Genomic DNA, 27732 nt, shown 5'->3' on the forward strand with positions numbered 1-27732 from the left:
TACTCTCATCTTTCTTTGAGTTATATGGTTGAAGTAGTTTTAGACACCATATTTAAGATAGTGGTTGCCTCTGGGAGGAAGGGGAAGAATATGGATGAGAATAGGGGGTACACTAGAGTTTTCAGCTGTATCTGTAAAGTTTTATTATGAAAAACATCTGAAATATATTTAGCTGTTAAGATTTTAGTATTTTTGTAATATTTTCTAAGTTAAATTTAAATTTCATAAATAGTTTTAAAAGATTATTAATTTGACTTTAAACTACTCAGGAATTTTTTATAGCCATTTCATGTTTTCTTTTTGTTTTATAAAGAATAAAATACAGTATTGGATCACTTTCTCCTATTACTGCAAGTGTGCTGAAAAAGTCTGAACCAAAAGAAAAGCTAGAATTGCAGCGTATTCCTCAGAAAGATTTCAAGGAAAATAATGTACAGGTAATTGAGCAGCATTTCCTGTATAAAGAAATCCAGGAACCTGAACAGAAGTTTCTGTTTATTTCAGAATGCATCCCCTACCCTTCAAGTGAATTGAGAGGACTTGAGAAAGTAACTAGTAAATGTTCCATGTTAAATCCAGCTGAAAATGACATAAAACAAAATTTTACACATCTACCTCCGCATAAAAATAAACAGGAATGCCTCCTTGACGTTTCTGAACATAAATTAATGACAAATGAAAGTGACTTAGAAGAACTAAGGGTAGATCATTGTCCATGTCGGCTACAGACGTCTGTACAAGTTTCTAACGTCAGTATGGATAATACTGCATCTCAACCAAAACCAAAGTCAGATATTGTGCTTTTTCCAGCAAAGGATCTGAAGAAAAAGGACCTTCATTCAATATTTGGTCATGATTCTGGTCTGTTAGCAATAAACAGGTCACAGGAGCACGGAACAATTCAGACAAAGACTCCATCCCGAAGTCCCCCTGAGGAACCCAATGAATGCAACTTTAACAATATGGATGGTTTACCTTCTGGTACGATCCATCGGAAAGTGAAAATATTATTAGGAAGAAATAAAAAAGAAAATCTGGAACCAAATGTGGAATTAGATAAGAAAAGAACTGAATTTCTTATTACACAAGAAGGAAACAGGATTTGTAGTTCCCCAGTACAATCTCTACTAGACTTGTTTCAGACTAGTGAAGAGAAGTCAGAATTTTTGGGTTTCACAAGCTATACCGAAAACAGCGGTATATGTGATGTTTTAGATATTTGGGAAGAAGAAAATTCAAATAATTTGTTGTCAGTGTTTTTCTCTTCCCCTTCAACGTCTACATTTACTGGCTTTTAGACTTAAATACCTTTCAGAAGTGATGAAGATCATATTCTTGAAATTTTTATAAATATGTATGGAAATACTTAGTTTTTTTTTTTGCCAACTTTGTTTACAGAACCAAGTGTAAATATTAATAAAGGTGATGTTTGCATTTTTCTACAGAATTGGATACTTATTATAGAAAAATCATAAAATAAACTTGTGGCTCATTTTACATACTATGTTTTAGGAATTATGAATAATTGTTTTATGTCACTGAAAACTAATTTCAAGTGAAATTTTGGGAATATCAATATTTAATATAAATTTAGACAGTCTAGTTCTTTCTAAAGTCTATTAATAAAATAGATTACCATGATAACATGAGAATATTGCTTTTAAAAATCTGATTTTCATACTAAAGGAAAAAATACTAATTTTTGTGTTTAGGTTCTGGAAATCATTAGTACTTGATATTTGACCTAGTTGGACCATACTGGTGTGTTGGCACTGAGGAGTTAGGTTATTTGCAGGGGTAAATAGAAGCCATGAAAGAAAAACTTAACCAGAATACTACATGGAATAAAACAATTTTTTCAATGTTCTTAATTATTTACCTTTAGAAATAAAGTCTTCCAAAAATGACTTATTATCCCCTAATTTGGTGTCAGGAAATGAAAGAAGGAGGATGGCATTGACCTCTAAATAAAAGTATTGAAACATGTGAATACTGCCTTTGATCAGGCACTTGGCAACGCAATAATTTAGAAAAGAGTATTCAAATATAAGAAAGATTTCAACTGTTATCTTTAGTTGGTAGAGGCATTTGCCTTTGAGTGTGTTCTTACAGGAGTGAGGCATTTACAGCTAATGACATTTTTCACAATGAAAGTTGGTGCCATTGAGTATTCTATGAATATATTATCTTAAAATTTAACTTTGTCAGTCTTAAATTTTTGAAACCCTGTATGGCTCCCAATATATTAGTTCATGTGTTTTGATGTGTGTATTTTGACTGTTTGGACAGTCTCAATGAGAAATACTAGCTTTTCAACAACTTTATAGTCAGTCATACCAGTACTTTAATTAGGGTCACTGAAATATTCTTTAGAGTGCATCCATGCAAACCTTGTTTCCATTGTAAATTAGAATTTTCTTTCACAAATGCATGTGTGTATATAGTCAGATTTTACAGACAGCCTTCTAAAAACATAGATGCAACTTGGAAAATTATTTGTAGAAGGTATTTTTTTTCCCTTTTCCAGATAATTGAAAGGTATTTAAACTTGCTCTATGATCCTTGTACTTCAGAGTGACAGTTTCTTCAATTTGCAGTGGCACTGTTTGCCTTAGTTGTATTTAATATGGAGTAAAAGACTCAGACTGAACCCCTCCAGTAGTTAAAAGTTGTTAAACTTTATTTTCACACTATTTCTGAAGTACTATTTTGAACACTGGACTTTAAAACACCCTCCCTCAAGATCTTCATAATAAGTATTTCACATTTTAAAAAATGCTTAAATTTCAGTTGGTGGTAGCAGGACCACCACATAGAATTTGTGTGGGTTGTGTTATGCAGATGGGCGCCCAACCAAGCAGAGAATGCAGCCTCCAGTACGCAGTGAGTACTGTGCCGTGGCAAATGACATCGTCCACGTAGAGGCATGAATACTTTTTCTTAATTTTTAGCAAGGCACATGGTTACCTTGTCAAGGTGCCTTTGGGGTTGTGTTTACCTAAGCACTTAACTGTGGTTTGGTTCCCAGATTTGTTCACCAAAGGACACTTAATCTTTAAAGGAGCAAGGCATCTTAAGAAGTAGGAAGCTTCGGCCTTGCAGACGCCACCACCTGGGAGCCGCCCTCGCCGCTCAGCCATGGTCAACCCCACCGTGTTCTTCGACATCGCCGTGGACGGCGAGCCCTTGGGCCGCGTCTCCTTCGAGCTGTTCGCAGACAAAGTCCCAAAGACAGCAGAGAACTTCCGTGCCCTGAGCACTGGGGAGAAAGGATTTGGTTATAAAGGTTCCTCCTTCCACAGGATTATTCCGGGATTTATGTGCCAGGGGGGGGACTTCACATGCCATAATGGCACTGGAGGCAAGTCCATCTATGGGGAGAAGTTTGATGATGAGAATTTCATCCTGAAGCACACGGGTCCTGGCATCCTGTCCATGGCCAACGCCGGACCCAACACGAACGGCTCCCAGTTCTTCATCTGCACTGCCAAGACCGAGTGGTTGGATGGCAAGCATGTGGTGTTCGGCAGGGTCAAAGAAGACATGAACATCGTGGAGGCCATGGAGCGCTTTGGGTCCAGGAACGGCAAGACCAGCAAGAAGGTCACCATTGCTGACTGTGGACAGATCTAATAAATCTGACTTGTGTTTTATCTTAACTACCAGACCATTCCTTCTGTAGCTCAGGAGAGCATCCCTCCGCCCCCACCTGCTCGAAATACCCCAGAATCTCTGTGCTCTCGCAGTTCTGCGGGCTCCATGGTTCCTTATCCCCAGGTCTAGCTGGATTGCAGAGTTCAGTTTATGATGATGAAATAAAACCTAAACCACAAAAAAAAAAAAAACAACAAAACAAAAAAAGAAGTAGGAAGCTTCAAAGATCCTCAGCAGGGCAGATAGAAAACTTGGTTTGTTTGATAGAAAGTGACCGGCTCTGCCAAAAGGGTCTAGACAAACAAATCCCAGCAAGCACATGGTAAGTTTTCCGTGATAACAAGAGCATTGAAGTGGTGTTAAGAAAGAAAAAAAGATACCCTAATTAACTTTCAGCTGTGGGCAACAGATAGTGTAGCAAAGCTGGTGGGTCTTTTTCCAGGAGTAGCCACCAACAGGGGCAAGTGAAGACAATGTGGTTTTGTGTTTTAAAATGAATGTTTATTTTTCCAAGTAACAAGCAGTTGTAGCAAAGGAGTATTTTACGTGTCAATAGAATCTTTTAAATGGTTTTTGAAGCCAGTGACTTCTTTGCATATATAGGTTAGGACATTAATTTATGGAACCAGGTATAGATGTTAATAATTCTAACGTTATAGTTTATAGAGAACCCTGATGCATGTCAAGACAAAATCTACCTACTTTTAAAAGGAATAGGAAACAAGCTGTTAGGTTTAACACTTTAACCTACAACCACTGAACTTGAATCCTTATTTCTGGAAATGTGAGATTATAGGTTATCTGATAAAAATTCAGTTTTTTTTTTTAACACTTCGGTGCTAGCTTGGATGTGTAGTTAATACTATTCTGCTATCTACGGAATATATTAAAATGTATTTAAATACTATCAATTTCTATAAATGCAGTTTGATTAATGTGAGACCAAAGAAAGTTTTATGTTTCACTTTTCAGTTAGGAATCATTCCAATGCTATGTTTCATTAGTAGAGTGAAAAGTAAGGATGATAGGCCTCTCCCAAAGGAGATGGTAAGATTTTTTTTAAAAAAATTTTTAAGTAGGCCTCTATATCTGCATGGAGCCCAACGTGGGGCTTGAACTCACGACCCTGAGATCAAGACCTGAGCCAAGATCAAGAGTCAGAAGCTTAACTAACTGATCCACCCAGGTATGGCAGAGAGATCTGGAAAGATTTTTAAACATAATGTGAACTAAACCCTCACTGGGCTAGCTAGATCTTAAATCCTGGGATTGCCAAAGATCTGAAAGAATGCTGGTTATGCAGTAGGTTACTTAAGAGCTATTGAGGCCAAATTAAGTTAGATATCAGCTGCTATAGACTTGGCTGATGTTGACGTCTTTGCTATGACCAATAATGTAATGCATTAGCCATATGCTGTGATTACATTATTTGTCATGAAGAGTGGGGCAGGAACTGGGGAGAAGGAATGGCATAGTATAAAGACAAAGATCAAATGAAAGGGCACTCTAGCCTTTTAGCTGCATTAATTACTGGGAATGTTTAATGCTGTTACACAAAAAGTAATATAGCATCCATGTTTCCATGAATTCCAACCAAAAAGCCTTCTGCATAAAGAGGCAGTATTATGCCCACCTACATGACTATACAAAACTGTGATTTTGCCCAAGTCAGGTTAAAAAAGCAGAACTTAGACCCTTGCAAACAAGGGCCATTAACATTAATTTTGTAAGCAATATTAGAAGTAGCCTTAAAATACTATGCAAAAAACAAAAAAACAGGAAAAGTCTAGGAGGAGCCCTGGGCAATTAAAAATGCAAAAAGAATCTGACACAAAATGTGTTACTCAAGCAAGAAAAACATACTCTAATTTTGAACACGGAGACTAGTGTGTGACCAAAACAATAAAGATTTGAATAATAAGAACCAGGTTAAGACAGCCATATCTATTAAAGGATGTCACAATTCCTTTGTGAAGAAAGTAGTGGAAATTATCAGAGTCCCTGTAAGTTCATTTCACGTGGTTGTGCTTAAATGTATAGCAAATGGCAATTTAGTTTGTTACTGTGCCCAGTGTGATCGGCTTGCCATCTGGTGCCTGGCTGGTCTTGGGGGATTGTGCCATGTCAGCGTTGATCTCTTGTTTCTGGCAGGTTGAACATGTCTGACAACAGCAGAAACTTCAGCTTCAGTGAATAGGAGCCCATGCTGTCAGGCCTATACATGACTTTTTTCCTGCCACCATAATCCTTTTGCCTCATGTACCCATTGTGCCAGCGTTGGGGTAGCATTAACGTGTGATATGAAGATTCTTACACTTCATGCCCACCCCCATATGCCATCTGCCTCTACCCCTTGTACTCAATCTTTAGACCTTTTTTTCCTAAGTCCCTTAGCAGACAGTCATGTCATTTCTCACTTCTCAGCAGTCCATATATATTCTAAACTTGGGCCAGTTTTCTTTCCATACAAAGGTGATGACAAGAGGTATACCACTTGAATCTCTGCCCATCAGGAAGATCTCTTGTAACTGGCTTTCGGTGCCACCACTGAGTGGAGCAGTATGGGCAGCTACCATGTATTTTCAGCTTGCACCCACAGAAGCAACTAATCCCCTGATTAAATTAGGGTTTCTCCATCTGGTCCAAAGGATGGCTCACACCTGTAGATGTGACCTAAGGGAAAGGAACTGATGCAATAGCAGTGGATGACATGGGCAGCTGGGCTGCCTGCTCATTCCTTGAGCTCTCTGGTCTTGTTCTAGCTCAATCCTGGATGTACCACTTCCATTTTACAATGGATTATTGGTGCACCTGCCCAATTTGATGACTTGATAGATCTAATGACAACCTCAGCTCATGACTGGCAGTTGTGACCACATGATGGTTTTTGCCCCACAGACAGGCACTTCGTCTCTCCTATGTCATCATCTACAACAAACTATTTTCATTTTTCCAAAAGTACATCATTCTCCACTGAAGATGGCACAGCTTTAAGCCCCCAGGGAAAGTTGTCATTTCCCTATTGGGGCTTTCCATAAACTCCAGTTTTCCTACCACTGAGGCCTCTCAAACCTTTGAACCTGCCTGGTTATATGACTGCAGAGCTATTTTTTGCTTACAGCCGGCAGCCTTTCATGCCCTTGGGTGGAAGTAGTACTCCCATTTGGAATAGACTCCCTCCAGAATCTGAAGAGGCTTTCCAAGCATTATGTTTCCTTCGTGTTTGGGAAGTTCAGGATGCAATAATTTGTCTTTTACTTTGGATGGGATCTTCTGGCATGCCCCTGACCACTGGAACTCTAAAAATGTTATGATGTGACAGGTCCCTGAATCTTATTAGGGTACATGTCTCACGCCCTGGAGGACATGTGCCTTACCAAAGTTCCAGTCTGTTAGCAACTGCTTAATCATACGGTCTGATAAATATGATATCATCAATATAATGGATTAATGTGATGTTCTCAATGGCATCCTCTTCAAATTTTAACGGAGGAGAAGTAAAATGTATATTGTAATCTTTTCCCTTTGAATGCAATCTGTTCCTGATTTTTTTCTGACCGGGATGGAAAATTATCCATCTGCCCAAACAGTGGCTGCATATCATGTATCTGAGGCTATGTTCATTCGCAATGAAAAGGATATCACATCTGGCACTGCATCTGCAGTTGAGGCTACTACTTGGTGCAGTTTGTGGCTATCTACTGTTACTTTTTTTCTTTTTTTTTAATTTTATTATGTTAGTCACCACACAATACATCATTAGTTTTTGATGTAGTGATCCACGATTCATTGTTTTGTTTTGTTTTGTTTTTTAAATATTTTATTTATTTGACAGAGACACAGCGAGAGAGGGAAAACAAGCAGGGGAAGTGGGAGAGGGAGAAGCAGGCTTCCCGCTGAGCAGGGAGCCCGATGCGGGGCTCGATCCCAGGACCCTGGGATCATGACCCGAGCCGAAGGCAGACGCTTAATGACTGAGCCACCCAGGCGCCCTGCATGATTCATTGTTTTTGTATAACACCCAGTGCTCCATGCAGTACGTGCCCTCCTTAATACCCATCACTGGGCTAACCCATCCCCCCCCATCTACTGTTACTCTTTATAACCCAGGTGAATAGGATGGGAATCAACCATCTTTAGATATTTAACAGAGGCATCAATTACCACCAGCATCGCCCCAGATTAAGATACTGTTTTTGATTTATTCTTTGGCTGAGAGATAGAGGCAGTTTCAGATTTTCACTTGGTCTTTTCTTCTTTTCAATTTTTTTTTTTTTTTTTTTTGGTCTTGTCCACTATAATTCTTACCCCATAGGTCAGAAATACAATGTGGGTGATTTACTGAAGTACTAAGTATTTTCTAATAAAACATTCAGAGGCTAAGCAAATGACATTATTGACCCACTATGAGCCAAAGCTGGGCCAGGACTCCATTTATTACCTGGCTCCCACATGTCCCCACTATAATAGGTGCTTTGGGTCCCAGGTATCACTGTCAGTCCAGACCCTGCATCCAACAGTTATTTGGGTATTCTTACCCCTTTCTCCAGTGCAGTTACCTAGGTAAATGGAGATAATTCCCTTTGGGGAAGAGCTAAGGGAATAGTTACCATGTGTACGTGACATGTGATGCAGGGTCCTTCTCCTGGGGACATGACCTTTTCTTCAGTTGGTGGTTTCTGGGTTGAAAAACTGACTCAAATCTGGAAATAGAAGTCATGATTCTTGATTGGAGCAACTTCCCACAGCCTCCTGAGGCTGATTTATTTTAATGGTACATGTTGAGAAATTACCTTGTTATTTTCTATCCATTTTGCTCCTACAGGAACCATGTTCTATTAACCAACTCCACAACTCTTGACATCAACTCCTTGGCATTAGTCTTGGCAATCACTTTTTTGATTTGACGCTAAAAACAAAGGCAACAAAAATAAAAATAAATTAGTGGTGCTATATCAAACTAAAAAGCTTCTGCACAGCAAAGGAAACCATCAACAAAATGAAAAGACAACCTACTGAATGGGAGGAAATATTTGCAAATCATATTTCTGGTAAGGGGTTAATATCCAAAATATATAACTAACTCACACAAATCAATAGCAAAACAAGCAATCTGATTAGAAAATAGGCAGAGGAACTGAATAAAAACTTTTCCAAAGAACACATGCAATTTTTTTAGCTCTGTAAATAAAATTTCAATACTGTACAGCAGAAACTGGATATGCTCATTCTCACATTAAAACAAAAGTTTTCCTAATATTACAACTTATTTGTACTTGCATAGTGTAGAACTAAAGTGTCGGTGTGGCTATTTTATAGTGCTTTCTAATAAAATGTACAAAACCAACAGAAATACCACGAATACCATTCAAGGACCTCACAACCCTGAGATCATGAGTGGAGCCGAAACCAAGAGTCCACCACTTAACCGACTGGGCCACCTGGGTGCCTCCAGGCCCTTGGGTTTTAATTCTCTTTTACTGTAGCTTACTGTGAAATCTCTTGCATCAAGGTGTAAAGTGTACCACTGAAATCTTTTAGCCCCTATTCAGGCTATAATCGTCATATATAAAATTCTTAAGTGTCATATATAAAATTCTTAAGTGTCTTATTTATTTGAAAATCTGGGGAAATTTTTTTTGAAATGACAATAAGATCAATGAGATGTGGTTACTTAAATATGATAGAAGGTTCTTTCAAGGGAGAAGAGTCCCTCTCTACTGTTTGCTTGTAAAACCATGTCTAAGTTGTATTTAATACTGAATACCACACTCTAGCTGGGACACTGACATACTGGAGTGTGTTTTCAAATCATCATGATGGAAACCTGAAACCATGTCACAAGAGGCAGGGGTAAAAAAATTTTTTTTTTCCAGTGGGGAAGGAAAAAAACATCTCCACAGAGCATCATGTGTAAGATTCTTCTGCATGCTTTACAGGACCAGAATCAGGATGGAGGTTATAAAAACACAGGTTCCACCAGGGAACTGTGGAAGAAGACTCAGATCTGAAAGCAGGATATCCAGTCTACTCTATAACTAGCCATGGAACCTTAGGAAAAGTCCTTTAAATTCTCTAAGCCACTTGTGTCCAATAGAACTGTCTGCAATGATGGAAATGTTCTATATTTTTGCTCTACAATACAGTAGCTGCTAGCCATAGGCAGTACAGAAATGTGTTTAGTGTGACTGAGGAACTGAATTTTACATTTTAGTTACTTTTTTTTTTTTTTAAAGATTTTATTTATTTATTTGACAGAGAGAGACATAGCGAGAGAGGGAACACAAGCAGGGGGAGTGAGAGAGGGAGAAGCAGGCTCCCCGCAGAGCAGGGAGCCCGATGTGGGACTCGATCCCAGGACCCTGGGATCATGACCTGAGCCGAAGGCAGTCCCTTAACCAACTGAGCCACCCAGGCGCCCTACATTTTAGTTACTTTTAATTACTTTAAATTTAAATAGCTACATGTAGCTAGTGGTTACAGTACTTGGAAGGTGCAGCTCTAAGCCTGAATTTCCTCCTCTCTGAAATGGGAATAATAATACTTACCAAATTGCTGATCCAAAGTTCAAACGGCATTATGTGACCTCAGAAAAAACTGTATCATGCTACATAAGTGTTAATTATGGTGATAATTAATAATAATTGTATTACTGTCTTATCCTCAAGAGTTTCTAACATTTGGAATTAGAGAAAAATGGAATTAGCAGCCTGAGAAGGTCGAGTTCCTCAAGCCTGGTTTTCACAAACAGATTTGAGACAGGCAGAGATCAGAGAAAGGACAAAACATCCTGGACACTTGGGCTAAATCCAAGACATCCTTCCCGTGTCTGCGTTGACCGCCTGGCTGAGTTAATGATCCTCCTCTAAGCATTACCAGGGCACTTTCACACTGTAATGTAAAAAACGGTGTTTTTACTCTATCTGAGAGCACGTGCCTCTTACACTCGTGCCGTTCATGGTTGTGTCCCCCTGCTTAGTCAGCCACCGGGCACACAGTAGGTCCTCAATCAGTATTTGATGCATGATTAACTTACCACGTACTCTTGAGGGTGTAATTCCTTGACAATAATTTAAGTAACTACTGAATCTGTGGAAAACATTATTACGGTTCTTTGCGGACGCACAGAGTGAAGGAATACTGGCTCTCGCAGCGGCACAGTTGGGCTATTTCGGTGCCCAGGAGGCCTACCAGCGATGACCTCTCTTCTGCCCTCTTCCCCCTTCCTGTCTTCCGTGGTCACGAGGTCGCGACAGTCCGCACCTTCGTGGAGACGAGCGGCATGCGGAGCGAGAACTACATTTCCCAGCTGACTCTCCGGCGCGCGCCCCTGTCCGCGCGCGGGGGGCGAGTGCACCAGGCGCTCGCTCCCTGCCGAGCGCTCGTCGCCCGCCGGAGCCTTTGCCATGGGATGAGGTGGGAGGCGCTAGAAACCACTTAGCTACAGCCAACCGCCCAATGCAGCACTCGCTCGCTCCCCCCGCTAGCGGAAGCGCCCGCGGAGCACAATGCAGCACTGAGACAGCGCCGCGGCGGAGGCTGCAGCGCCACGGCCGCCGCAGCACCGGCCGGGGCTGGGAGGGGGCGGCCGAGGCGAGCCCGGGGGCGCGGGCCGAGGGAAGCGGACCCGGCGGCCCGGGCATGAGGAGCTGAGCGTCTCGAACGAGGCGGGCTGACGGCAGCACCATGCAGGCGGCGGCGGCTGCGTCGGTGCCCTTCTTGCTGCTCTGCGCCCTGGGGACCTGCCCCCCGGCACGCTGCGGCCGGGCAGGTAAGTTCGCCACCCTCTGTGGCTTCGGGACGTACCATTTTCCGGGAGTCTTTGCAGCCCTCAAACGCACTGGAAACGGGCATCCCCCTTTCCCGAGTGCGCGGGGAGATTTTTTATTTAGAAGGGTGGTGAGAAGTGAAGCAAAAATACATGTGTGGGGGCGCGCGGATGCATTAGAAGCCTTCGGTCAAATGCCTGTTTTTCCTCTTCTGAAGAGGAGGAATGCGGAGGATCGGAAAGGGGTGCTGTGCTTCTGGGCCCCGATCCTGGATGATCTCAGAGGAGCTGGTCCAGGGCTCTCCGGCTGGTGTCTCTGCGTCCTTCTCAGATAGGGACCGGGAGGGAGGGGGCGGCGGGATTTTCATAGAGGAGACGTCGGACCGCAGAAGGCACGAGTATGGGTCAGGGTCATTATTTTCTCCTTTTCTCCCCACTCCCTCCTTACCCTTTTCCTGCCTGGAGGAGACGCCTCGTTGACGGAGCTGGAGAGGAGGAACGAAAACCGCTTCCTGGAGCGCCAGAGCATCGTGCCACTCCGGCTCCTCTACAGCTCGGGCGGCGAAGACGAAACTGGACACGACGCGCTCGACACGCGGGTGCGGGGCCACCCCGGCGGCGGGCAGGTGAGAGGCGGGGTCCGGGGGGTGGGCCTGGGCGCGGCCTGGCGCACCCTACCCCGCGTTTGCTCTCCGTCGCCCTGGAGATGCAGTGTCTTTGGTGAAATGAGCGCAGTCCTAATGCGAGTCATGCATGGCGCTCTCTGTGCAAAAAAGAAGGGAGCGGGGCGGGGGTTGGGGGGAGGGACAGAACCCCCCAAAGAAGTACAGGCCGGAGCTTTGCTAGAGAGGAGTTTGTGCGGGATGTCTTCGGCAGTGCGGCATCCTGAGCGAAGGGCCGGAGCCCCTCTCACCTCTGTCAGGTGCCATGCATAGCAAGAGGGGATATAATATTGGCAGGATTTGCATCATCATCATTGTGGTGCTTGTTTTAATCCTCAAAAAGACTTTATACGTGATTTAAACCAAGGTTGGTACTGTAGAAAAAATGAAAAGACAAGCCTAGACATGCCAAACTAAACTCAAACTGTAAAAATAAGCTCAACTGCAGTGTTCTCAGCTCACTCAATTTGTGGACACCAGAGATGTACCCATTCACCTCTACCTTTCAGAAAAGGCGTCTCCTCCCCCATTTCTTCGTTGGTAGCAGTCCTTTAGTGTAATTTGAGCCGTGTTGTTTATTGGGCATTTATAAACTATGTTTTAAAAAAAAACACCTAAGTTTGCCTTTTACCCATATTTAGATCAATAACACACATCCACAGCTAATGACTGAAAAGTATTTTGAACTTATTAATTTAGGTAATTATTTTGGGGCTCTGTAAACAGTTTTTGTGTTTATGTACATCAGCCTGGCAAACAGTTCATTCATCTGTAAGTACGTATTAAGGTAGAACTTGTTCATGTGGTTGAAAATGTTGTAAACTTCACTGACCTAAAGGCAGGCTGAACATTTTCACATGTGCAGATATATTTATTAATACTTTAAGATGTACGTTGATGCTGTGAAAGTCATAGTATTTGATCTATATGTGTAAAATATGTAAAAATAGAAAAATGCTATTTAAATCTGTATTTGTAGCCAAAGGTTTAGCTCTGTTGAAATTTTCGTGTAAGAAATTAATTTAAAGGGCTACAGTAATATCCATCAAAGTTTGATTATTGTAGTAGAAAATCTGATGTGCCAAGCTTTAATGAAGGATCCCATTATTTGAATTAACTTTTGATAAATACCTATTTTCCTCTTTCATTCTGACTTGTTTTCATAATAAAACTGAAGAAGTAGAAGTAGGGGACACTCTTCTTTTTTAGTAAATGAAAGTTATTTCTGTGGAGGAATATTCTCACACACTTTTACAACTTTTGATTATGAAAAATTTCAAATACACACAAAATAGAATATTATAATGAACCTCCAGCTTCAACAATTAGCAACTCATAGCCAATTTTGTTTCATCTATCTCCTACCTATTTTCTTCCCTCCTCATATTATTTTGAAGCAAGTATATAATTTCATTCATAAAAAATTCACTCTGCACTTCTAAAAGGAGTCTTTTAAAAATGTAACCATGATATTATACCTAACATATAAATATAAATTAAGTATATAAATATGTTAAATATATGTAAGTATATTTGATAAATATATATAAATGTAATACATATATATTTAAATTTGTTTGTTTGATTCAGGATCCAAATAGTGTCTATAGACTGCAATTATTTTATTTTTTTGAGTCTCTAATGCGTAGTTTCCTCCTCTCCATTTCCTTGATTTTTTCTTTGCAATTTATTCATCAAAGACAGGGGGTCTTTCATCCTGTAGTTTACAGTCTGAATTTTTGCTGATAGCGCCGGTGCTTTAAAACAAATCACGAAGACTTTCTCAGAGGGGAAGGGCAACAGAAGGAAATAGAAATGCGGAAAAAGAAAACTGCAGAATTGAACCTGGAAGCTCCAAGTCTCTGCCTCATGCTGGTCGTGTCTTCAGGTACCCCCTGCCCTTCACTGTGTTGGTGAAAGACCACCACCTTTGGAAAACAGGCCAGTCTTCCTTCTTTTCTCTCCATTTATGGAGCAGGACTTCGGCAGTTTTTGGATCATAGGCCTTTCCACTTGGGGCAGAAGATACCTTGGACCTATGCAGTTTCTACTTCTTACAATAATAAACCTCACAGTTGAGAAGAATGACTGGCTTTTGGTGGGGTATGGATGAACTGGTAGGATTTAGGTTGAACAGCATGAATAGATTATTCACATCAGGATTGAAAGTGAAATGCTGTCTTACCATCAAAGTAATTATTTTTAAATATCTTTTTTTTTTCCTTTTTTTTTTTTAGAGAGAGACTGCGCTTGCATGCTGCAAGTGGTGGGAAGGTGCACAGGGAGAGGGAGACAGACTCTTAAGCAGGCTCCATGCCCCAGGGCAGAGCCCTATGCAGGCTCGATCTCACAACTCTGAGATCATGACCTGAACTGAAATCAAGGCTTGGATGCTTGTCTGAATGGTTTTCAGAGTAACCAAATGGATCTAGTTGATTAGGGAAAGCTCTTCTTCACTAAGGAGTGGCAGCTGATAAACGTAGGAGAAATGATAACATTAGAAGAATCATCATTTTGTGATTTCTAACAAATGTTAATTCAGGCAAGGGCTGTCAAATGGAACTGGCCATGCAGTGAATGGCTGAGGGGAAACCACACATCTGTGTGGTGTTAAAGGAACTCCATACCGAATACTTTTTGGTCACAGGGGCATCACATCACTGTCTAGCAGCCAGTTCGGGCAGCCATTACGAGACCCAGAGGACAGTCTGAGTTTCAGTGATGGTAAAACCATATGGCATGTGCCTGCTGAAGAAAAGCCATGTAAAACATACAGTGGCACCCAAAATGTATTCTAGACAAAGTTTATCAACATAAATCGATCAAGCTCTTAGATATACCTTCTGATTTCTAGGAAATACAGGGGACAGAGGAGCAGGCTAAGTGACAGCATGAGGAAGTGATCAGACAAACATCGAGCAGGAAAATTAACAGGTGAAGAAAAGGACTGTTTTAGATTGAAAACACCTAAGGGATATACAAGCTGGATAAAATGCAGCCTCCAGACCTAAAACGTGATTTGGATAAACTAGCTTTGGGAAAATAGTTGTGGGACAATTAGGGTAATTTCAGTATGATTGAGGTATTAGAGGCTGTGGAAACTTATTGACAGGGAAAGAGAAAGATATGAAAAGAAAACAAACTATTTACAACATTATGATCTTGTTTTAGTAAAAAAATATATATATGTATATGAAAATATGGAAATACATGTAATAAAAAACTAACAGAACATAAAAAAAAAAATAGACGGATGCTTAACCCACTGAGCCACTCAGGCGCTCCTCATCAAAATAATTATTGTGAGCAGTTATCTCAGTGCCTGGCACGTAGTACGGTAACCACAGTACATGTGGTTGGATGTCTGGATCACCTGGGAGGCTGTTGCAGTTTACCATGCTCTTTAAACTACATGCTCTTTAAACTAGAAATTGCTGACTACTAGGTCTTGAATCTGCCAATTACAGTTGTAAAGACTTAGTTGCCATATGCCAAATTTTCCTGCAATTAGGAAACTAAGGAGTGTTCCTGCATTTTTGCATTTTTGGTTTCATTGAGAGTTGTCATTGGACCTAAAAACTCAAGTTGATTATATATGGCCCTTATCATTTCTTTGGTAATTAAATAGATAAAATTATGGCATCTTAGCTACTCATAGATACTTTTAGCAATTTCCTTTCTTCTTCAGAAATAAAATTGGGATGGCTTTCTATATTCATTTGTTCATTTGTGTATTTAAAAGGCATTTATTTACTTGGGCTCATACTGTGTACCAATTTTTGTACAAGGCTCTGGGGATTTAGAGATAAAAGACACAGTTCAAGCCTTTAAGGAATTTACAGACAAGTGGGAAGATGTATGAATGGATAAGCAGTTATACTCTGCCCTTCTGTGTGGTTTTCTGGAGGTGATCACAGAAAGCTGTTGAAGCAGAGAAAACAGTATTTAAGCCAGGTGAGCAGTCAGGGGGCCTCTCATGGGGAGGTGCTGTCTTAGCTGTGTTTTGAGGGTGAGTGGGAATTGGCCAGGTTAAAGGAAGGTGATGGGCATATCAAACCAAAGGGGCAGCAATTACGTGGGCAGGTGGGAATCAGGACATATTTTTGTTAAGTGCAAATAGTTAGGATTTAAGGTACATTTGAGCCAAAACAGGAGAGTAGTGTAGATGCCTCAGTACCTTCATGACTGGTGGAGGAATTTGGACTTTGTCCTGAAGGCAGTTGAAGGACTTCGGTAAGGAGAGTTAACTGACCAGATTCATAATATTGCAGGATCATCCTAATTGTTAGAAATGAATTAATTTTAATTTCAAAGGGTAAGTGAAAGTGGTTGTTCACTTTAATTTATTGGTGAATGCTAATTCACATACTCATTAAGCTTCATAAGAATTTAGTTACTAAGTATACTGAAAATACTGTATAAATGAGTTTATAAAGCACTTAGAACAATGCTGGGGATATTATAAGCACTATATGAGTTTTTGTTAAATAACATCTACTCCCTCAGACTGCTTGAGTACTCTTTAGAAATTTTATGACATCACTTTAATGCAATATGTTGCCCTAATTACCTGAATTTAACACATTCCCAAAAGTAAGTTACAAATTGCTAAAATTTACACAACTAAGTGGAATCTAACAGTCCTAGAGATGGAAGAGACCTTGTAGGTCATCTAACCTAATTCAGGAATTACTTCTCACCTGGTAAGATAAAGCCATTGCCCCAGAGTAAGGAAACCAGCAATGTATTACTTAATGTTTCAGAAAGCTCGCAAGAACTGTGACAGTATAAAACACCTTAATTTTACTCTTAATGTGTCCTTGTTTCAGTTTTCAATCACTAAATGGAAAAGAATACTCATACTTTTGGAAGAAATTTTTCTTATGATTCTGGGGAAATACTGACAATTTGGGGTGAAATAATAATTCTGTTGATAATAATCCATATTATAAAAGATTTCTTTACTACATGGCCAGTTACTTGAATGCATACTTTATTTTTATCCTAAGTGGGATGATCAGCCCCTAATGAAAAGTTATTTTGCCATAAAGTTCTAGAAATGATAGTCAAAGAAATCATACTTGATTGTGGGTAACCTTGCTATCCTCAAGGTTGTCTCCCTATTCTGAAGTAATTTCAGTCTTGTAAAATAGCACTCAGAACTAGAGTAAATTATCCAGAGTCTTTCTTTCTTCTGACTTGAAGTTATTTGTGCTGAAGGAATTGTGTGTTTGCAGATCAATGGATAAAACATTTTTAACTGGGCATCCATATGAGCAAGATAGTACCTACTGAGCCTTATTGATAGTTTGATACTGATAATCACTTAATTGCTATTTTTAAGAAAAAGCACCTTAATGGCTACTTTTCTTTCTTTCTTTCTTTCTTTTTTCTTTTTTTTTGCTAGCCAAGCATGACATTTACTGTAGCATCAGATAGGTTATTTGGTGGTTTATTTTGTTGTGTGTTCACCTCATAGATTTTTGATGACTTGTTTTTCACCCATTGATTATATTTCTCTGCAAATAGCAGAATCTCTTTTTGTCAGAAGTCTTTGCTGTCAGTGAAGAGATGGGCTACTTATTTCTGTCTCTTTCCCTGGATCGTGTTGTAGCTTCTTAAGTGGTCAGGTACCAAAAACATAGATCTGTAATTTATCATAGTTTTGATAATCAGTAATACAAGCTGGTAGCAAGATGGCAAGCGGTAATGTGCTCCATTTTTGTGACTATGTTTATACATATGCCTAAGCCTGGATGAGCTGTACTTAAAATTGTGCTGTTTCACTTGGGAGCACTGAGTCAGCTTCACGGTAAATTGTCTGCAGTACTGCTTTGCTTCGCTGGTGGAAAAGGGCTCCTAGGAATTAATAGCTTTAGAAGTATTTTGCAAGGATAGCACAAACAATTTTTTTTTCTTAATGTGCATTTGTTAAACCTAAGTAACTCAATATTGATAAAGTTTTGCCACCCATCAAAACTTTGTTCTTCTGCTATAAATAGGAAGGAGACATTTTCCAGCATATTTTTATTCTCCTATCAACATGCTTCTCTTACAATTAAATAGTTAAAAGAAAATTATATTCAGGATTGTGGAAATTTTCTTTAGGTCTTGGTTTTACTCTATGAGATCCCAATTTGTATATATATTTTTTGGGCATCTTTGGAGTTCTGCTTAATGATCTCACTGTGTGTGAAAAGAACCCATCTTTCATCACTTCTTCACAGCTATACCTGGAAAACTATGAATGACTCTAAGAGCTTAGGGGTTGATAAAAATCGTTCTTACTTTTATTTGCTTTCTCAAATTTCAAATGCCAAGTGTTCTATCATTTTTAATGACAGGACCCTTCCTAAAAGTACATGGAGGGAAGCCTGCTTTCTTGTCATGGCGCAGTGAGAGCAGGAATCTGTAAGGTCACTGGTACTCAGTCGCTCCAGTGGGGCTCAGATCAGGCCACATTTATCATTAAGTTTCATGAATAAGCTTCAAAGGGAAAAAGAATGCTAATTAAAGGAAGGGGAAGAGCAGAAGAGGAAGGGACATAAGGAGTGTGGTGAGAAGGAGGAAGGAAACAAAACAGGAAAGAGAGAAGTGCTTATAGTAGGGTTACCATGTATGTGATAGGATACACTAAAATACTTAATGTATAGTAACTTCTGTGGTTACTTTGTATGTGCCCAGCAGTTTTCTTGGTACTTGGTACACATTAACTCACTGCAGTCTCACAAGAATCATATGACAGGAAATACCAGCTGTGAAACCACAAAGCTGGTAGGTAGTTGAGAAAGGATGGGAACCCTGGCACTTTAACTCCACGGCACCGCCTGGGCTTAAACTCTGTGCTTAACTGGCCTTATGGTAGCAGGCCAGGAACATTTCTCTAGATGTCATTCAATGGCAGTGAGGTCAAAGATTTCTTCCATTTGTCCCATTGGAACTATATATTTCTTGCAGCTTGCAGAACTCAGGAGGAATGCATCATATCTACTAACTTGAGAATGAGAATGGACTGCATAAAGATATTTAACATTTAAAATGTGAAAAACACATATTGAAGGGCCTGGGTTCTGTTTTGGAATTGGATGTGTATACTTATTGTTATAATCTTTCTTTGTAAATTGAAGATTTTAATATTCAACAGCCAATACCAAAATTATGTATACTCAAAGTTTCGTAAACCAGAAACATTAAATGCTAAATGGGGATCCATACACCTTTCTTCAAAAGAAAAAGGTACAGAATATCTTTTGTGGCTTCCTAGAGCAAGTAGCTCTGGAGTCCCAAATGTCAAAGCCTTAGGATGAAAGAGATACATAATCAGTAATAACCAAAATGATAGCTTCTGTGAACATCTAGTTGGATGTGTTTACTTTTGGTAATAAAAGCCCTTGAAAGCAAATATTGAGAGAGAGAATTGAAAAATTAGAATTAGTATTTGTTGAATAGTTACCATGTACCTGGTGCTGTGCTGAGTGATTTACATGCATAATCTCTCATTTTGAGGTAGCTGCTATATCCATTTTATAATTGAAGCTACTGAGGCTTAAGGAAGCTAATTAACCTGCCCAAGGTCATACAACCAGTAAGCAGTAGAGTTGGGAAAAGAATTCTCAAAGAGAATGTTAGAGGTCCACATAAAATAATCCTTTTGTAATAAATGCTACTTATTTAACATTTAACATTTAACACTTAACCCATTCATCTCTGTTGGAATCAACCTAACATTTCTTTGAGAAACTCTTGGTCCTGCTCAGGTTGCTAACTTCATTCAGGAGTGAATTGATATCATGTTCAGCACTTGTTTTATGTTTTCATTTCTAGAAATGGTTATAATTTCTATTTCTACCTCAGTTATTCTTTTAACTACATAGAAATATTTGAATCTACATCTAAATGGCAGCAGAGAGTATCTGTACTCTGAGTGCTTGTTGGAGTTTTATCTGCGAGAAACTCACAAGAAACTATTTGTGGGGGAAAAAAGAGAAACAATTTATGGGGAATTATCATCTATTCCTCCATAGAGTACTGGCCTTACCTACTGAGATTCTGGGGTGGGGGTATTTTTTAAAAATCTCCCCAGTAGATTTCCAATTTATATGTAGGGTTGAGGAGCTCTGTGTAGCCTTAAGATTTAAGAGATTTTTTTTTTTTAATGGCTTACATCTTTCTCTGGATTTAAGTTAGTCACAAGAGTTTTATATCTGAATTGATACCAGTTTTCTCATTTGCATCCCTGACCTCTTCAATAATTCACCAGACTTTTTCTAAAGGATATTTTGAAGGACATTGTAAGAAATATTCCTGAGAAACCAGTTACAGTATTAATTGAAGTCTTGGAGAACATTATGGGTGGTGCCTTATCAGGACCAAGAGGAGAGATTTGTCATGTAATTTTTTCCTTCCTTGAGTTGGATGCCAGAAGTTTAGAGGCAAATTGGGCCCTCCTCCAAAGCCAAAGTCACAACATGAGTTTTCCTAGCAGCTTCATCCTAGCTCATCAGCGTATTCCTCATCATCCCCATTTCAGCTCAAGAGTCATCTGAAATATCTCTTGATTTGTGTTAATTTATCAATAGGAAAAGTCATACCTGTACACATTTTCATTATGCATGCTATCCTTGGATTAAAATAAATACTCAGGCATGGAAAAAGAAATCTCAGGTTTCCTCCATCTACTTTTCTGAAGTATTCCCACCCCCCATCCCCCATCACAGCATGTTATGCTGTTGTCTTCCTAGCACTTGCCATCCTTTTTTTTTTTTTTTTAAGATTTTATTTATTTATTTGAGAGAGGTGGGGGGTACAAGGGAGTGTGAGCGGGAAGGGGCAGAGGGGGAGGGAGAAAGAATCTGAAGCAGACTCAGCACTGAGCAAGGAGCCCCACGCTGGCCGATCCCATGACCATGAGATCATGATCTGAGCCGAAATCAAGAGTCGGACAGTCGCTTAACTGACTGAACCCCCTTGATGACATTCTCTTTAACGTTTGACTTATTGTCCTTCTTCCAATGTGTCATCACTAGAATAGTGTATGAGACTAGTGTATGAGAAAAGTGATCTTGTCTGTTTCTTCACCACACATCTCCACCCTGGCACAGAGTACGTACTTAATAAATATTTCTTGAAATGATAAATTTTCCTTTCTCCCCAGGTTCCTCATCTGCTTAAAATTTATATTTGATCTTATAAGTGTCCATATAAACATCCCAAAGTCCTCTTTGGAACTGGGTTAAAAGGATGAATACCTGCATAAATTTTAGTCTTCAAATATTGAGTTTATAGTCCCTTTTGATAATTATAATTATTTCACACATAAAATAGAGTTCAGTGTGCTGTATTTTTATTTTTTACTTATTTTTTAATGTGCTGTATTTTAAAAAATATAAATACTTCATATATGAAACAATTATTTTAGACTTCTAGTGGTCCTGTATTTCTGATTTCATCATTTGATTTGCTTTTAAGATCAAAATCTGTTTTGTTTTTCCTAGAACAGACTATTACATGTAATTTGATTTAGAAAATAAAAAAGTGCCATACCACGACCCAGAAATATCAGCAGTTATCACTGGGAAGGGAAGGAATAAACAACTTAATCCACCTCCTGACCCCCACCCTTGGCAGTCTGTCTGTTTATATTGAAGAAATTTTTCAGAATCATATGCGTGTATCAGCAAGGGTAAATCAACATTTTTCTCCTTTTTAAAAATCAATTTTGTACCAGGGGATTTTAGCACTAAGCAGTAGTTGCCCTTTTGCTGCTTTTTTTTTTTTTGGTCCCAACTCAAGAACATTAGATAACCGTTTGAAGATGAGAAATCAATGAGGCTTTCCTGAAGATGGGCCTCAAGAGCTCACATTTTGCAAGCGGCTTTAAAAGTTTCTACCTGAGGCAGGAGAACTCCTGGTTGGCAATCTTCTTAGACCACTTATTCTACTTGGCCCTGACTCACGTCTGTAGCCTTTACCTCTAGTTGGTCAATTGCTGTTCTTATTTTTATTTTTTTTCAGGTTGCCTTTTAAATAGGTTGGGTTGGGAGAAATTGCCTTCATTTCCCACTAGTGAGGTCAGGAGGCTGGAGTCAGGCTGGTCCATGCAGTTTGGTACTCCTGGTCACAGCTTAAGCTTTTCTTTAAGCGGTTTCTCTTTCTTTGAGCTAGATAGCGAGATGCCGCACATGCAGCCGGCACTTCACAAAACTGGGTTCTGTAGGTTTTTGTGAATTCACTAGTGGATTTTTAATGCCTTTAGAACATACTGAGAGAGAGAGAATGAGAGAGAGAGCATGAGAGGGGGGAGGGTCAGAGGGAGAAGAAGACTCCCTGCTGAGCAGGGAGCCCGATGCTGGACTTGATCCTGGGACTCCAGGATCATGACCTGAGCCGAAGGCAGTTGCTCAATCAACTGAGCCACCCAGGCGCCCCTGAGCCGAAAGCAGACGCTCAACCAACTGAGCTACCCAGGCGCCCCATCCTCCTGTGAGTTTTAAGTGTTTGTTTCAGAGGGAAGAACCATATCTCTTCTTCTTCTTCCCCCACTCCTCCTCTTCTTCCTTTTCTTCTTTTTCCTATTCTTATTCTTCTTTATTCCTTATTTTTCCTTCCTTCTTCTTCCTCCTCTTCCTCCATCTTCCTCTTTCTTGGTCATTTTTAAATGTCTGCAGACTGGTGGGAGAGGACTTCACCGGGCCCACTCTTTGCCCCATTATGTAGTTTGGGCTGTAGACGCTGCCTTTCCTGGGTCAGAAGACGAGATTGGTTGCTTTTCATGCTCTGAAAAATCGCACTTAGTTTGTACAAAATGAGCAGCAGGCTCACTTTGAATGCCATGTTGTGTTCATTAAATAAAGGTATGTTAATGGTTGAAGAGTCCTTTTAAGTAGGAATTTGGAAAATTTGTTTTATTTAGATGGGTAATTTTGGTATTGTAATTGAACTAACATGAGTTCACCCCTTGGTGAGTTATAGATAGGAGCTATACCAGGAGGAGTTGTTACACAAAGGAAAGTTGACTTGCAGCAAATAAGGAGGTCCCAGGGAATAACTTTCAAAGCCATGACCCCCTGAGCAAGGGTGAATGGGTTCCTTTTGTTTAAGGTTAGGATAAATACCAGAAAGGGGAGTTTTGTCCTCATTTGTAGAGGCAGGCATACGGTCACACATGCACCTTAAGGAAACATGCCTATACATATGTTGTGTGTTACGTTAGTGAGGTTTGTGCTCCTTTTTGGACAGAGGTTTTAGCAGTATAATGAGGTCGAGGTAACTGTCACTCCATGGTCCATGTGCACAGGTGTGAGCCAGTGGTTGAGCTCAAACTGATCTGGATGGTCTGGGCCAGCTGGAGGTCTTCGGGCAGTTGTTACTGCTTGAGAGAATAGTTTCAGTTGCCATCATGGGATGCTTTGCCTGTTGGGTCTTTGTTCCAGATAAGCTGGAAAAAACTTAAGGAAAATGTGGGACAAAGGTCGGTGGGTCCATGCAGTAGAAGTCAGGTCTTGAGGTCAATCACGTAGGGTCATGCTGGTGACGGTATCAGTCTCTGTTTCCCATAAATAGTGGGTTATTTTCATGGTGAGTTTAGGATTATATGTAGTTAGTAGTACTTTCAAGTGTTTTCCAAGAAAACTTTAGGTAAATGTTTAATAAGAAGTATGGGAATTTGTTTTCTACAGATGCATTTATAAATTTACCTTAATGTTAAATAATTAAGTCATCATTTCTTAGGAAGATTTTTTTTTTTTAAAGATTTTATTTATTTATTTGACAGAGAGATAGAGAGAGAGCACAAGCAGGCAGAGTGGCAGGCAGAGGGAGAGGGAGAAGCAGGCTCTCCGCTAAGCAGGGAGCCGGACATGGGGCTTGATCCCAGCACCCCAGGATCATGACCTGAGCCGAAGGCAGCCGCTTAACCGACTGAGCTACCTAGGCGCCCCTCTTAGGAAGATTTTTATTGACTTTGATAGAAACTTCAGCATCCCTGAAGGTGATGGAATTTTTCAGGACCCCAAAACTGTTCTCCCACTTTATGACTTAGCATGATGTTCTTATAGTTCTTAATGATCTTGCCTAGACAAGGGTCTCATGATTAATGAAGGGAGAGTGAATGCTATTAATTTATAGCTTAACCATTTCATGTGAAATCTACTTGAGGTTATTGATTAATGAGTTGTTTAGGACATTTCCTGAATGTTCTGGCTATGAAATCATGAAGTTTGCAGTTTTCCTAGGGTGATGGGGTAAAAATTATTTTAATTTAATTGTATGGAAAAACAAGGAGTGAAGGCATGCATCCTCATCTTCATTTTCATTTCTTCCCAGCATTGACCCAGAGCTTTGTACATAGCAAGTGCTCAACAAGCAAATGTTGACTCGGTGAAGTCATTGATGCCATGACTTTTACAGAGCCCTTTTCCATTCTCATGTCCCCAGACCCCTGTTGCGAGGTCAGGTTTTCCCTGGTCAGTTCTTTTCTCTTCATCTCTCAGTACAGGTTCTGTCCCTTTCCTGTTACCTCTTTCCATTTGGTGTTTTCCCATGAGCATGGTCTTGCTTTGTTCACTTTCCCTATGACCCTTGGTTTATTTTGTCATATTTTTCCCCCACTCTATTTCTGTCAAGTTCCTTTTTTTCTCTCAGCAGCTAAAGAAAAAAACAAGTCTCCAAAAGGTTATTTACGTTCAGTGTTGGAAACCATCCTCTGTGCACATTGCTGGACTTAATTATTTTGCCATTTGGAAAATGTGTTCGAGTTCAACAAGCTTTCCCATTTTACTACTTACCTTTAAACCTGTTTTTTTGTTGTTGTTGTTTTGTTTTGTTTTTTTGGTGTGGTTTTTCTTTTTTCTGTTTGTTTCTTTTGTTTCCCTTTAGTTGTCCCTCATTCCTTCTCTTCTTTGGATGTGGAGTGAGGTGTCCCTTCCATTCTTTACTGCTGGACTAATTGCCTTCCTAAAATCATTCTTTTTGTTCTCATTGCTCGTCATTCCCTGGATTTAAACTTTGAGTTATGTGCTCAGTCCACCCTCTGCACTTGCTGAGCATGACCCTTCTCACACTCTTCTTGAGTGATCCAGGACTATATTGCCAGGATTCAGACTCAGTATTAAGAAATGATGGGGCACTTTTACAGGTATAGTAAGAGTAAAACTTGCCTCAGAGGCTTGCCATAAAATTATTTCTGGGTACATGTGTGTTGGTGCGGGAGGGATTAGAGCAACTGACAATTGGGTGTGTTAATGGAAGGTATCCCCATGAGAGAGACTGTGTAACCTTGGGCTGCGACTTTGTCATTCAAATTCATTGTTGTTTGTTCACTGCTTAGTGCTGTGCCTGATGCATACTTGATGCTCAGCAAATATTTATGGTCTGCCTTTGTTTCAATTTTCTGTCTCAAAGATGAAAAAAAGTTCTGTGACCATTCATGTTACTGATTTTATGTACTTGAAAAATTTTTTTTAATTTTAATTTTTATCTTTTTTTTAAGATTTATTATTTTTAAAATACATTTTTATTTATTTATTTGACAGAGAGAGCGAGAGAGCACAAGCAGGGGAAGCAGCAGAGGGAGAGGGAGAAGCAGGCTCCCTGTTGAGCAGGGAGCCTGATGTGGGGCTCGATCCCAGGACCCCGGGACCATGGCCTGAGCCAAAGGCAGACACTTAACCGACTGAGCCACCTAGGCACCCCTGTACTTTTTTTTTTTTTTTAAGGATTTTATTTATTTATCTATTTGAGAAAGAGAGCAGGGTGGAGGGGAGGAGCAGAGGGAGAGGGACAAGCAAACTCTGTGCTGAGTGCAGAGCCCAACACGGGGCTCAGTCCCACCAGCCCAAGATCATGACCTGAGCCAAAATCAAGAGTCAGACTCTCAACTGACTGAGCCACCCAGGTGCTCCTAATTTTATGTACTTTTGATGTATTTCCAACAATTACAGTATTTCTTTCTTCCAGATTATTAAAATGTTTTGTTGGGACAGCATGGGCTTCCTTCCACATCTTTGCCTTCTCTGTGACCTCTTCCTCCCCCATCTCTTCTTGTTAACCCAACAGAGACACCCTGTATATAGTATGCCCACCTTCTGTGAGGATCCCATCACTGTGAGCATCTGAACTAAAATAGCTGTCCCTCTTGCTTCAAGTTTGAGGCAGGGTTTATTAGGAAAGGCAGGGCCATGATGGTGAGGAGGGAGAACACCAGAGATAGCAGTGGGAACTTGGACACTGGTTGGCATACAGACATCCCACCACCTAAGGCCGCCTTGCAGTCCCTCTGCCACTTTAATCACTGTGACTAAATCACTCATGTCAGTTTATAGCCTCATCTCTCGCAATAAAAATAAATCCAAGCTGTTTAACCTTTGTGTGTGACTTTGTTCACCGGAGTTTGCCATTTGGTACCTGGAGCTACATTTTCTTTAAGACAATGATGCTTGTCTTCTGGGAGAGTGACATGTAGTATTTTTGATGGATCTGAACTCAGATGACATATTCAACCAAGGGGTTCCCTTGATATTCTTGGAATTTTGATTTTTTTTTTAAACTGGGGTTTTAAACTAAGTATAATATCTTTTTTTTTTTGCTTTAAGTCCCAGATACTTTCTTGTCTATTATTTTCATTTTTTCTCCAGTTTTTGCCACCGTTTTATGGCCTAACAAGTTAATATAAAATATTTACTTTATTTCTTAGGAGGTAGATATTACCGACATAGGACTGTTACTCCATGAAATCTCCATGATGCTAAAAGACCTGCACATCTGATTTAAATCAGAAAAAACACCGCTAGAGAATAGTTCCTTTAGTATAAGTAGAGACCCCAGAGAGGGATGGCACTCTGAGCTGTTTTTAAGCACATACATGTTAGTGTGAATGAAGGATCTGAAAGGGTTAAGACCAGAAAGGAAAGTGAAGGCATAGGATGGTGAGGAGGTCACGTCAAAATCTTAGGATCAAGTAGCTGGCCCGTAGAAATGAACTCTAGCAGTTCTCATGACTTCAGCTGACTCATTGTAATCTCAGGAACAAAATTATGTATATTTTAATTGTGTATATATATTTTTAATAAGAGCTTTATTGGGGTATAATTTGCATACCACAGAATTCACCCATTTAGCAATGGTTTACAACTCAAAATATTATTAGTATATTCACATAGTCGTGCAGCCACCCCCTCTGTCAATGTTAAAACATTTTCTTTTTTTATTTATTTGACAGAGACACAGCGAGAGAGGGAACACAAGCAGAGGGAGTGGGAGAGGGAGAAGCAGGCTTCCCGCTGAGCAGGGAGCCCGATGCGGGGCTCGATCCCAGGACCCTGGGATCATGACCTGAGCTGAAGGCAGACGCTTGATGACTGAGCCACCCAGGCGCCCCGGTGTTAAAACATTTTTATCATCTCGGGGCACCTGAGTGGTGTAGTCGGTTAAGCGTCCAACTCTTGGTTTCAGCTCATGTCGCGATCTCACGGTTGTGAGATTGAGCCTGCTTTGGGTTCTGTGCTCAGCTGAGTCTGCTTAAGAGTCTCCCTCTCTCTTTGCCCCTCCTCTCTGGACTCTCTTCATTTGGACAGCTCTGGTTTAAAAGGTTTTAAATGATTTATTATTTATTTTAGAGAGAGAGATTAAGAGAAAGAGTGTGTGAGGAGC

The 27732-nt window shown here is 40.1% G+C and overlaps 2 protein-coding genes and 1 pseudogene across 27 annotated transcripts in view; all 3 read left to right on the forward strand.

The window, feature by feature from the left end:
- The window catches only part of DBF4 (DBF4-CDC7 kinase regulatory subunit), a 30654-nt gene extending 29207 nt beyond the window's left edge, over positions 1 to 1447 (forward strand). For all 6 annotated transcript variants that reach the window (XM_078059212.1, XM_078059213.1, XM_036106271.2 and 3 more), the window contains one exon: positions 314 to 1447. In XM_078059212.1, coding sequence (XP_077915338.1) covers positions 314 to 1298 — 985 coding nt within the window. In that variant the 3' untranslated portion in view covers positions 1299 to 1447. The remainder of the gene's footprint in view (positions 1 to 313) is intronic.
- Positions 1448 to 3072: 1625 nt separating this feature from the next.
- LOC118544456 (peptidyl-prolyl cis-trans isomerase A pseudogene) lies at positions 3073 to 3659 on the forward strand (annotated as a pseudogene).
- Positions 3660 to 11096: 7437 nt separating this feature from the next.
- The window catches only part of ADAM22 (ADAM metallopeptidase domain 22), a 224184-nt gene continuing 207548 nt past the window's right edge, over positions 11097 to 27732 (forward strand). For all 21 annotated transcript variants that reach the window (XM_078059217.1, XM_078059219.1, XM_078059218.1 and 18 more), the window contains exons 1-2: positions 11097 to 11425; positions 11888 to 12048. In XM_078059217.1, coding sequence (XP_077915343.1) covers positions 11341 to 11425; positions 11888 to 12048 — 246 coding nt within the window. In that variant the 5' untranslated portion in view covers positions 11097 to 11340. The remainder of the gene's footprint in view (positions 11426 to 11887; positions 12049 to 27732) is intronic.

This window comes from Halichoerus grypus, chromosome 12 (genome assembly GCF_964656455.1).
Source record: "Halichoerus grypus chromosome 12, mHalGry1.hap1.1, whole genome shotgun sequence".
Taxonomy (NCBI): Eukaryota; Metazoa; Chordata; class Mammalia; order Carnivora; family Phocidae; genus Halichoerus; species Halichoerus grypus.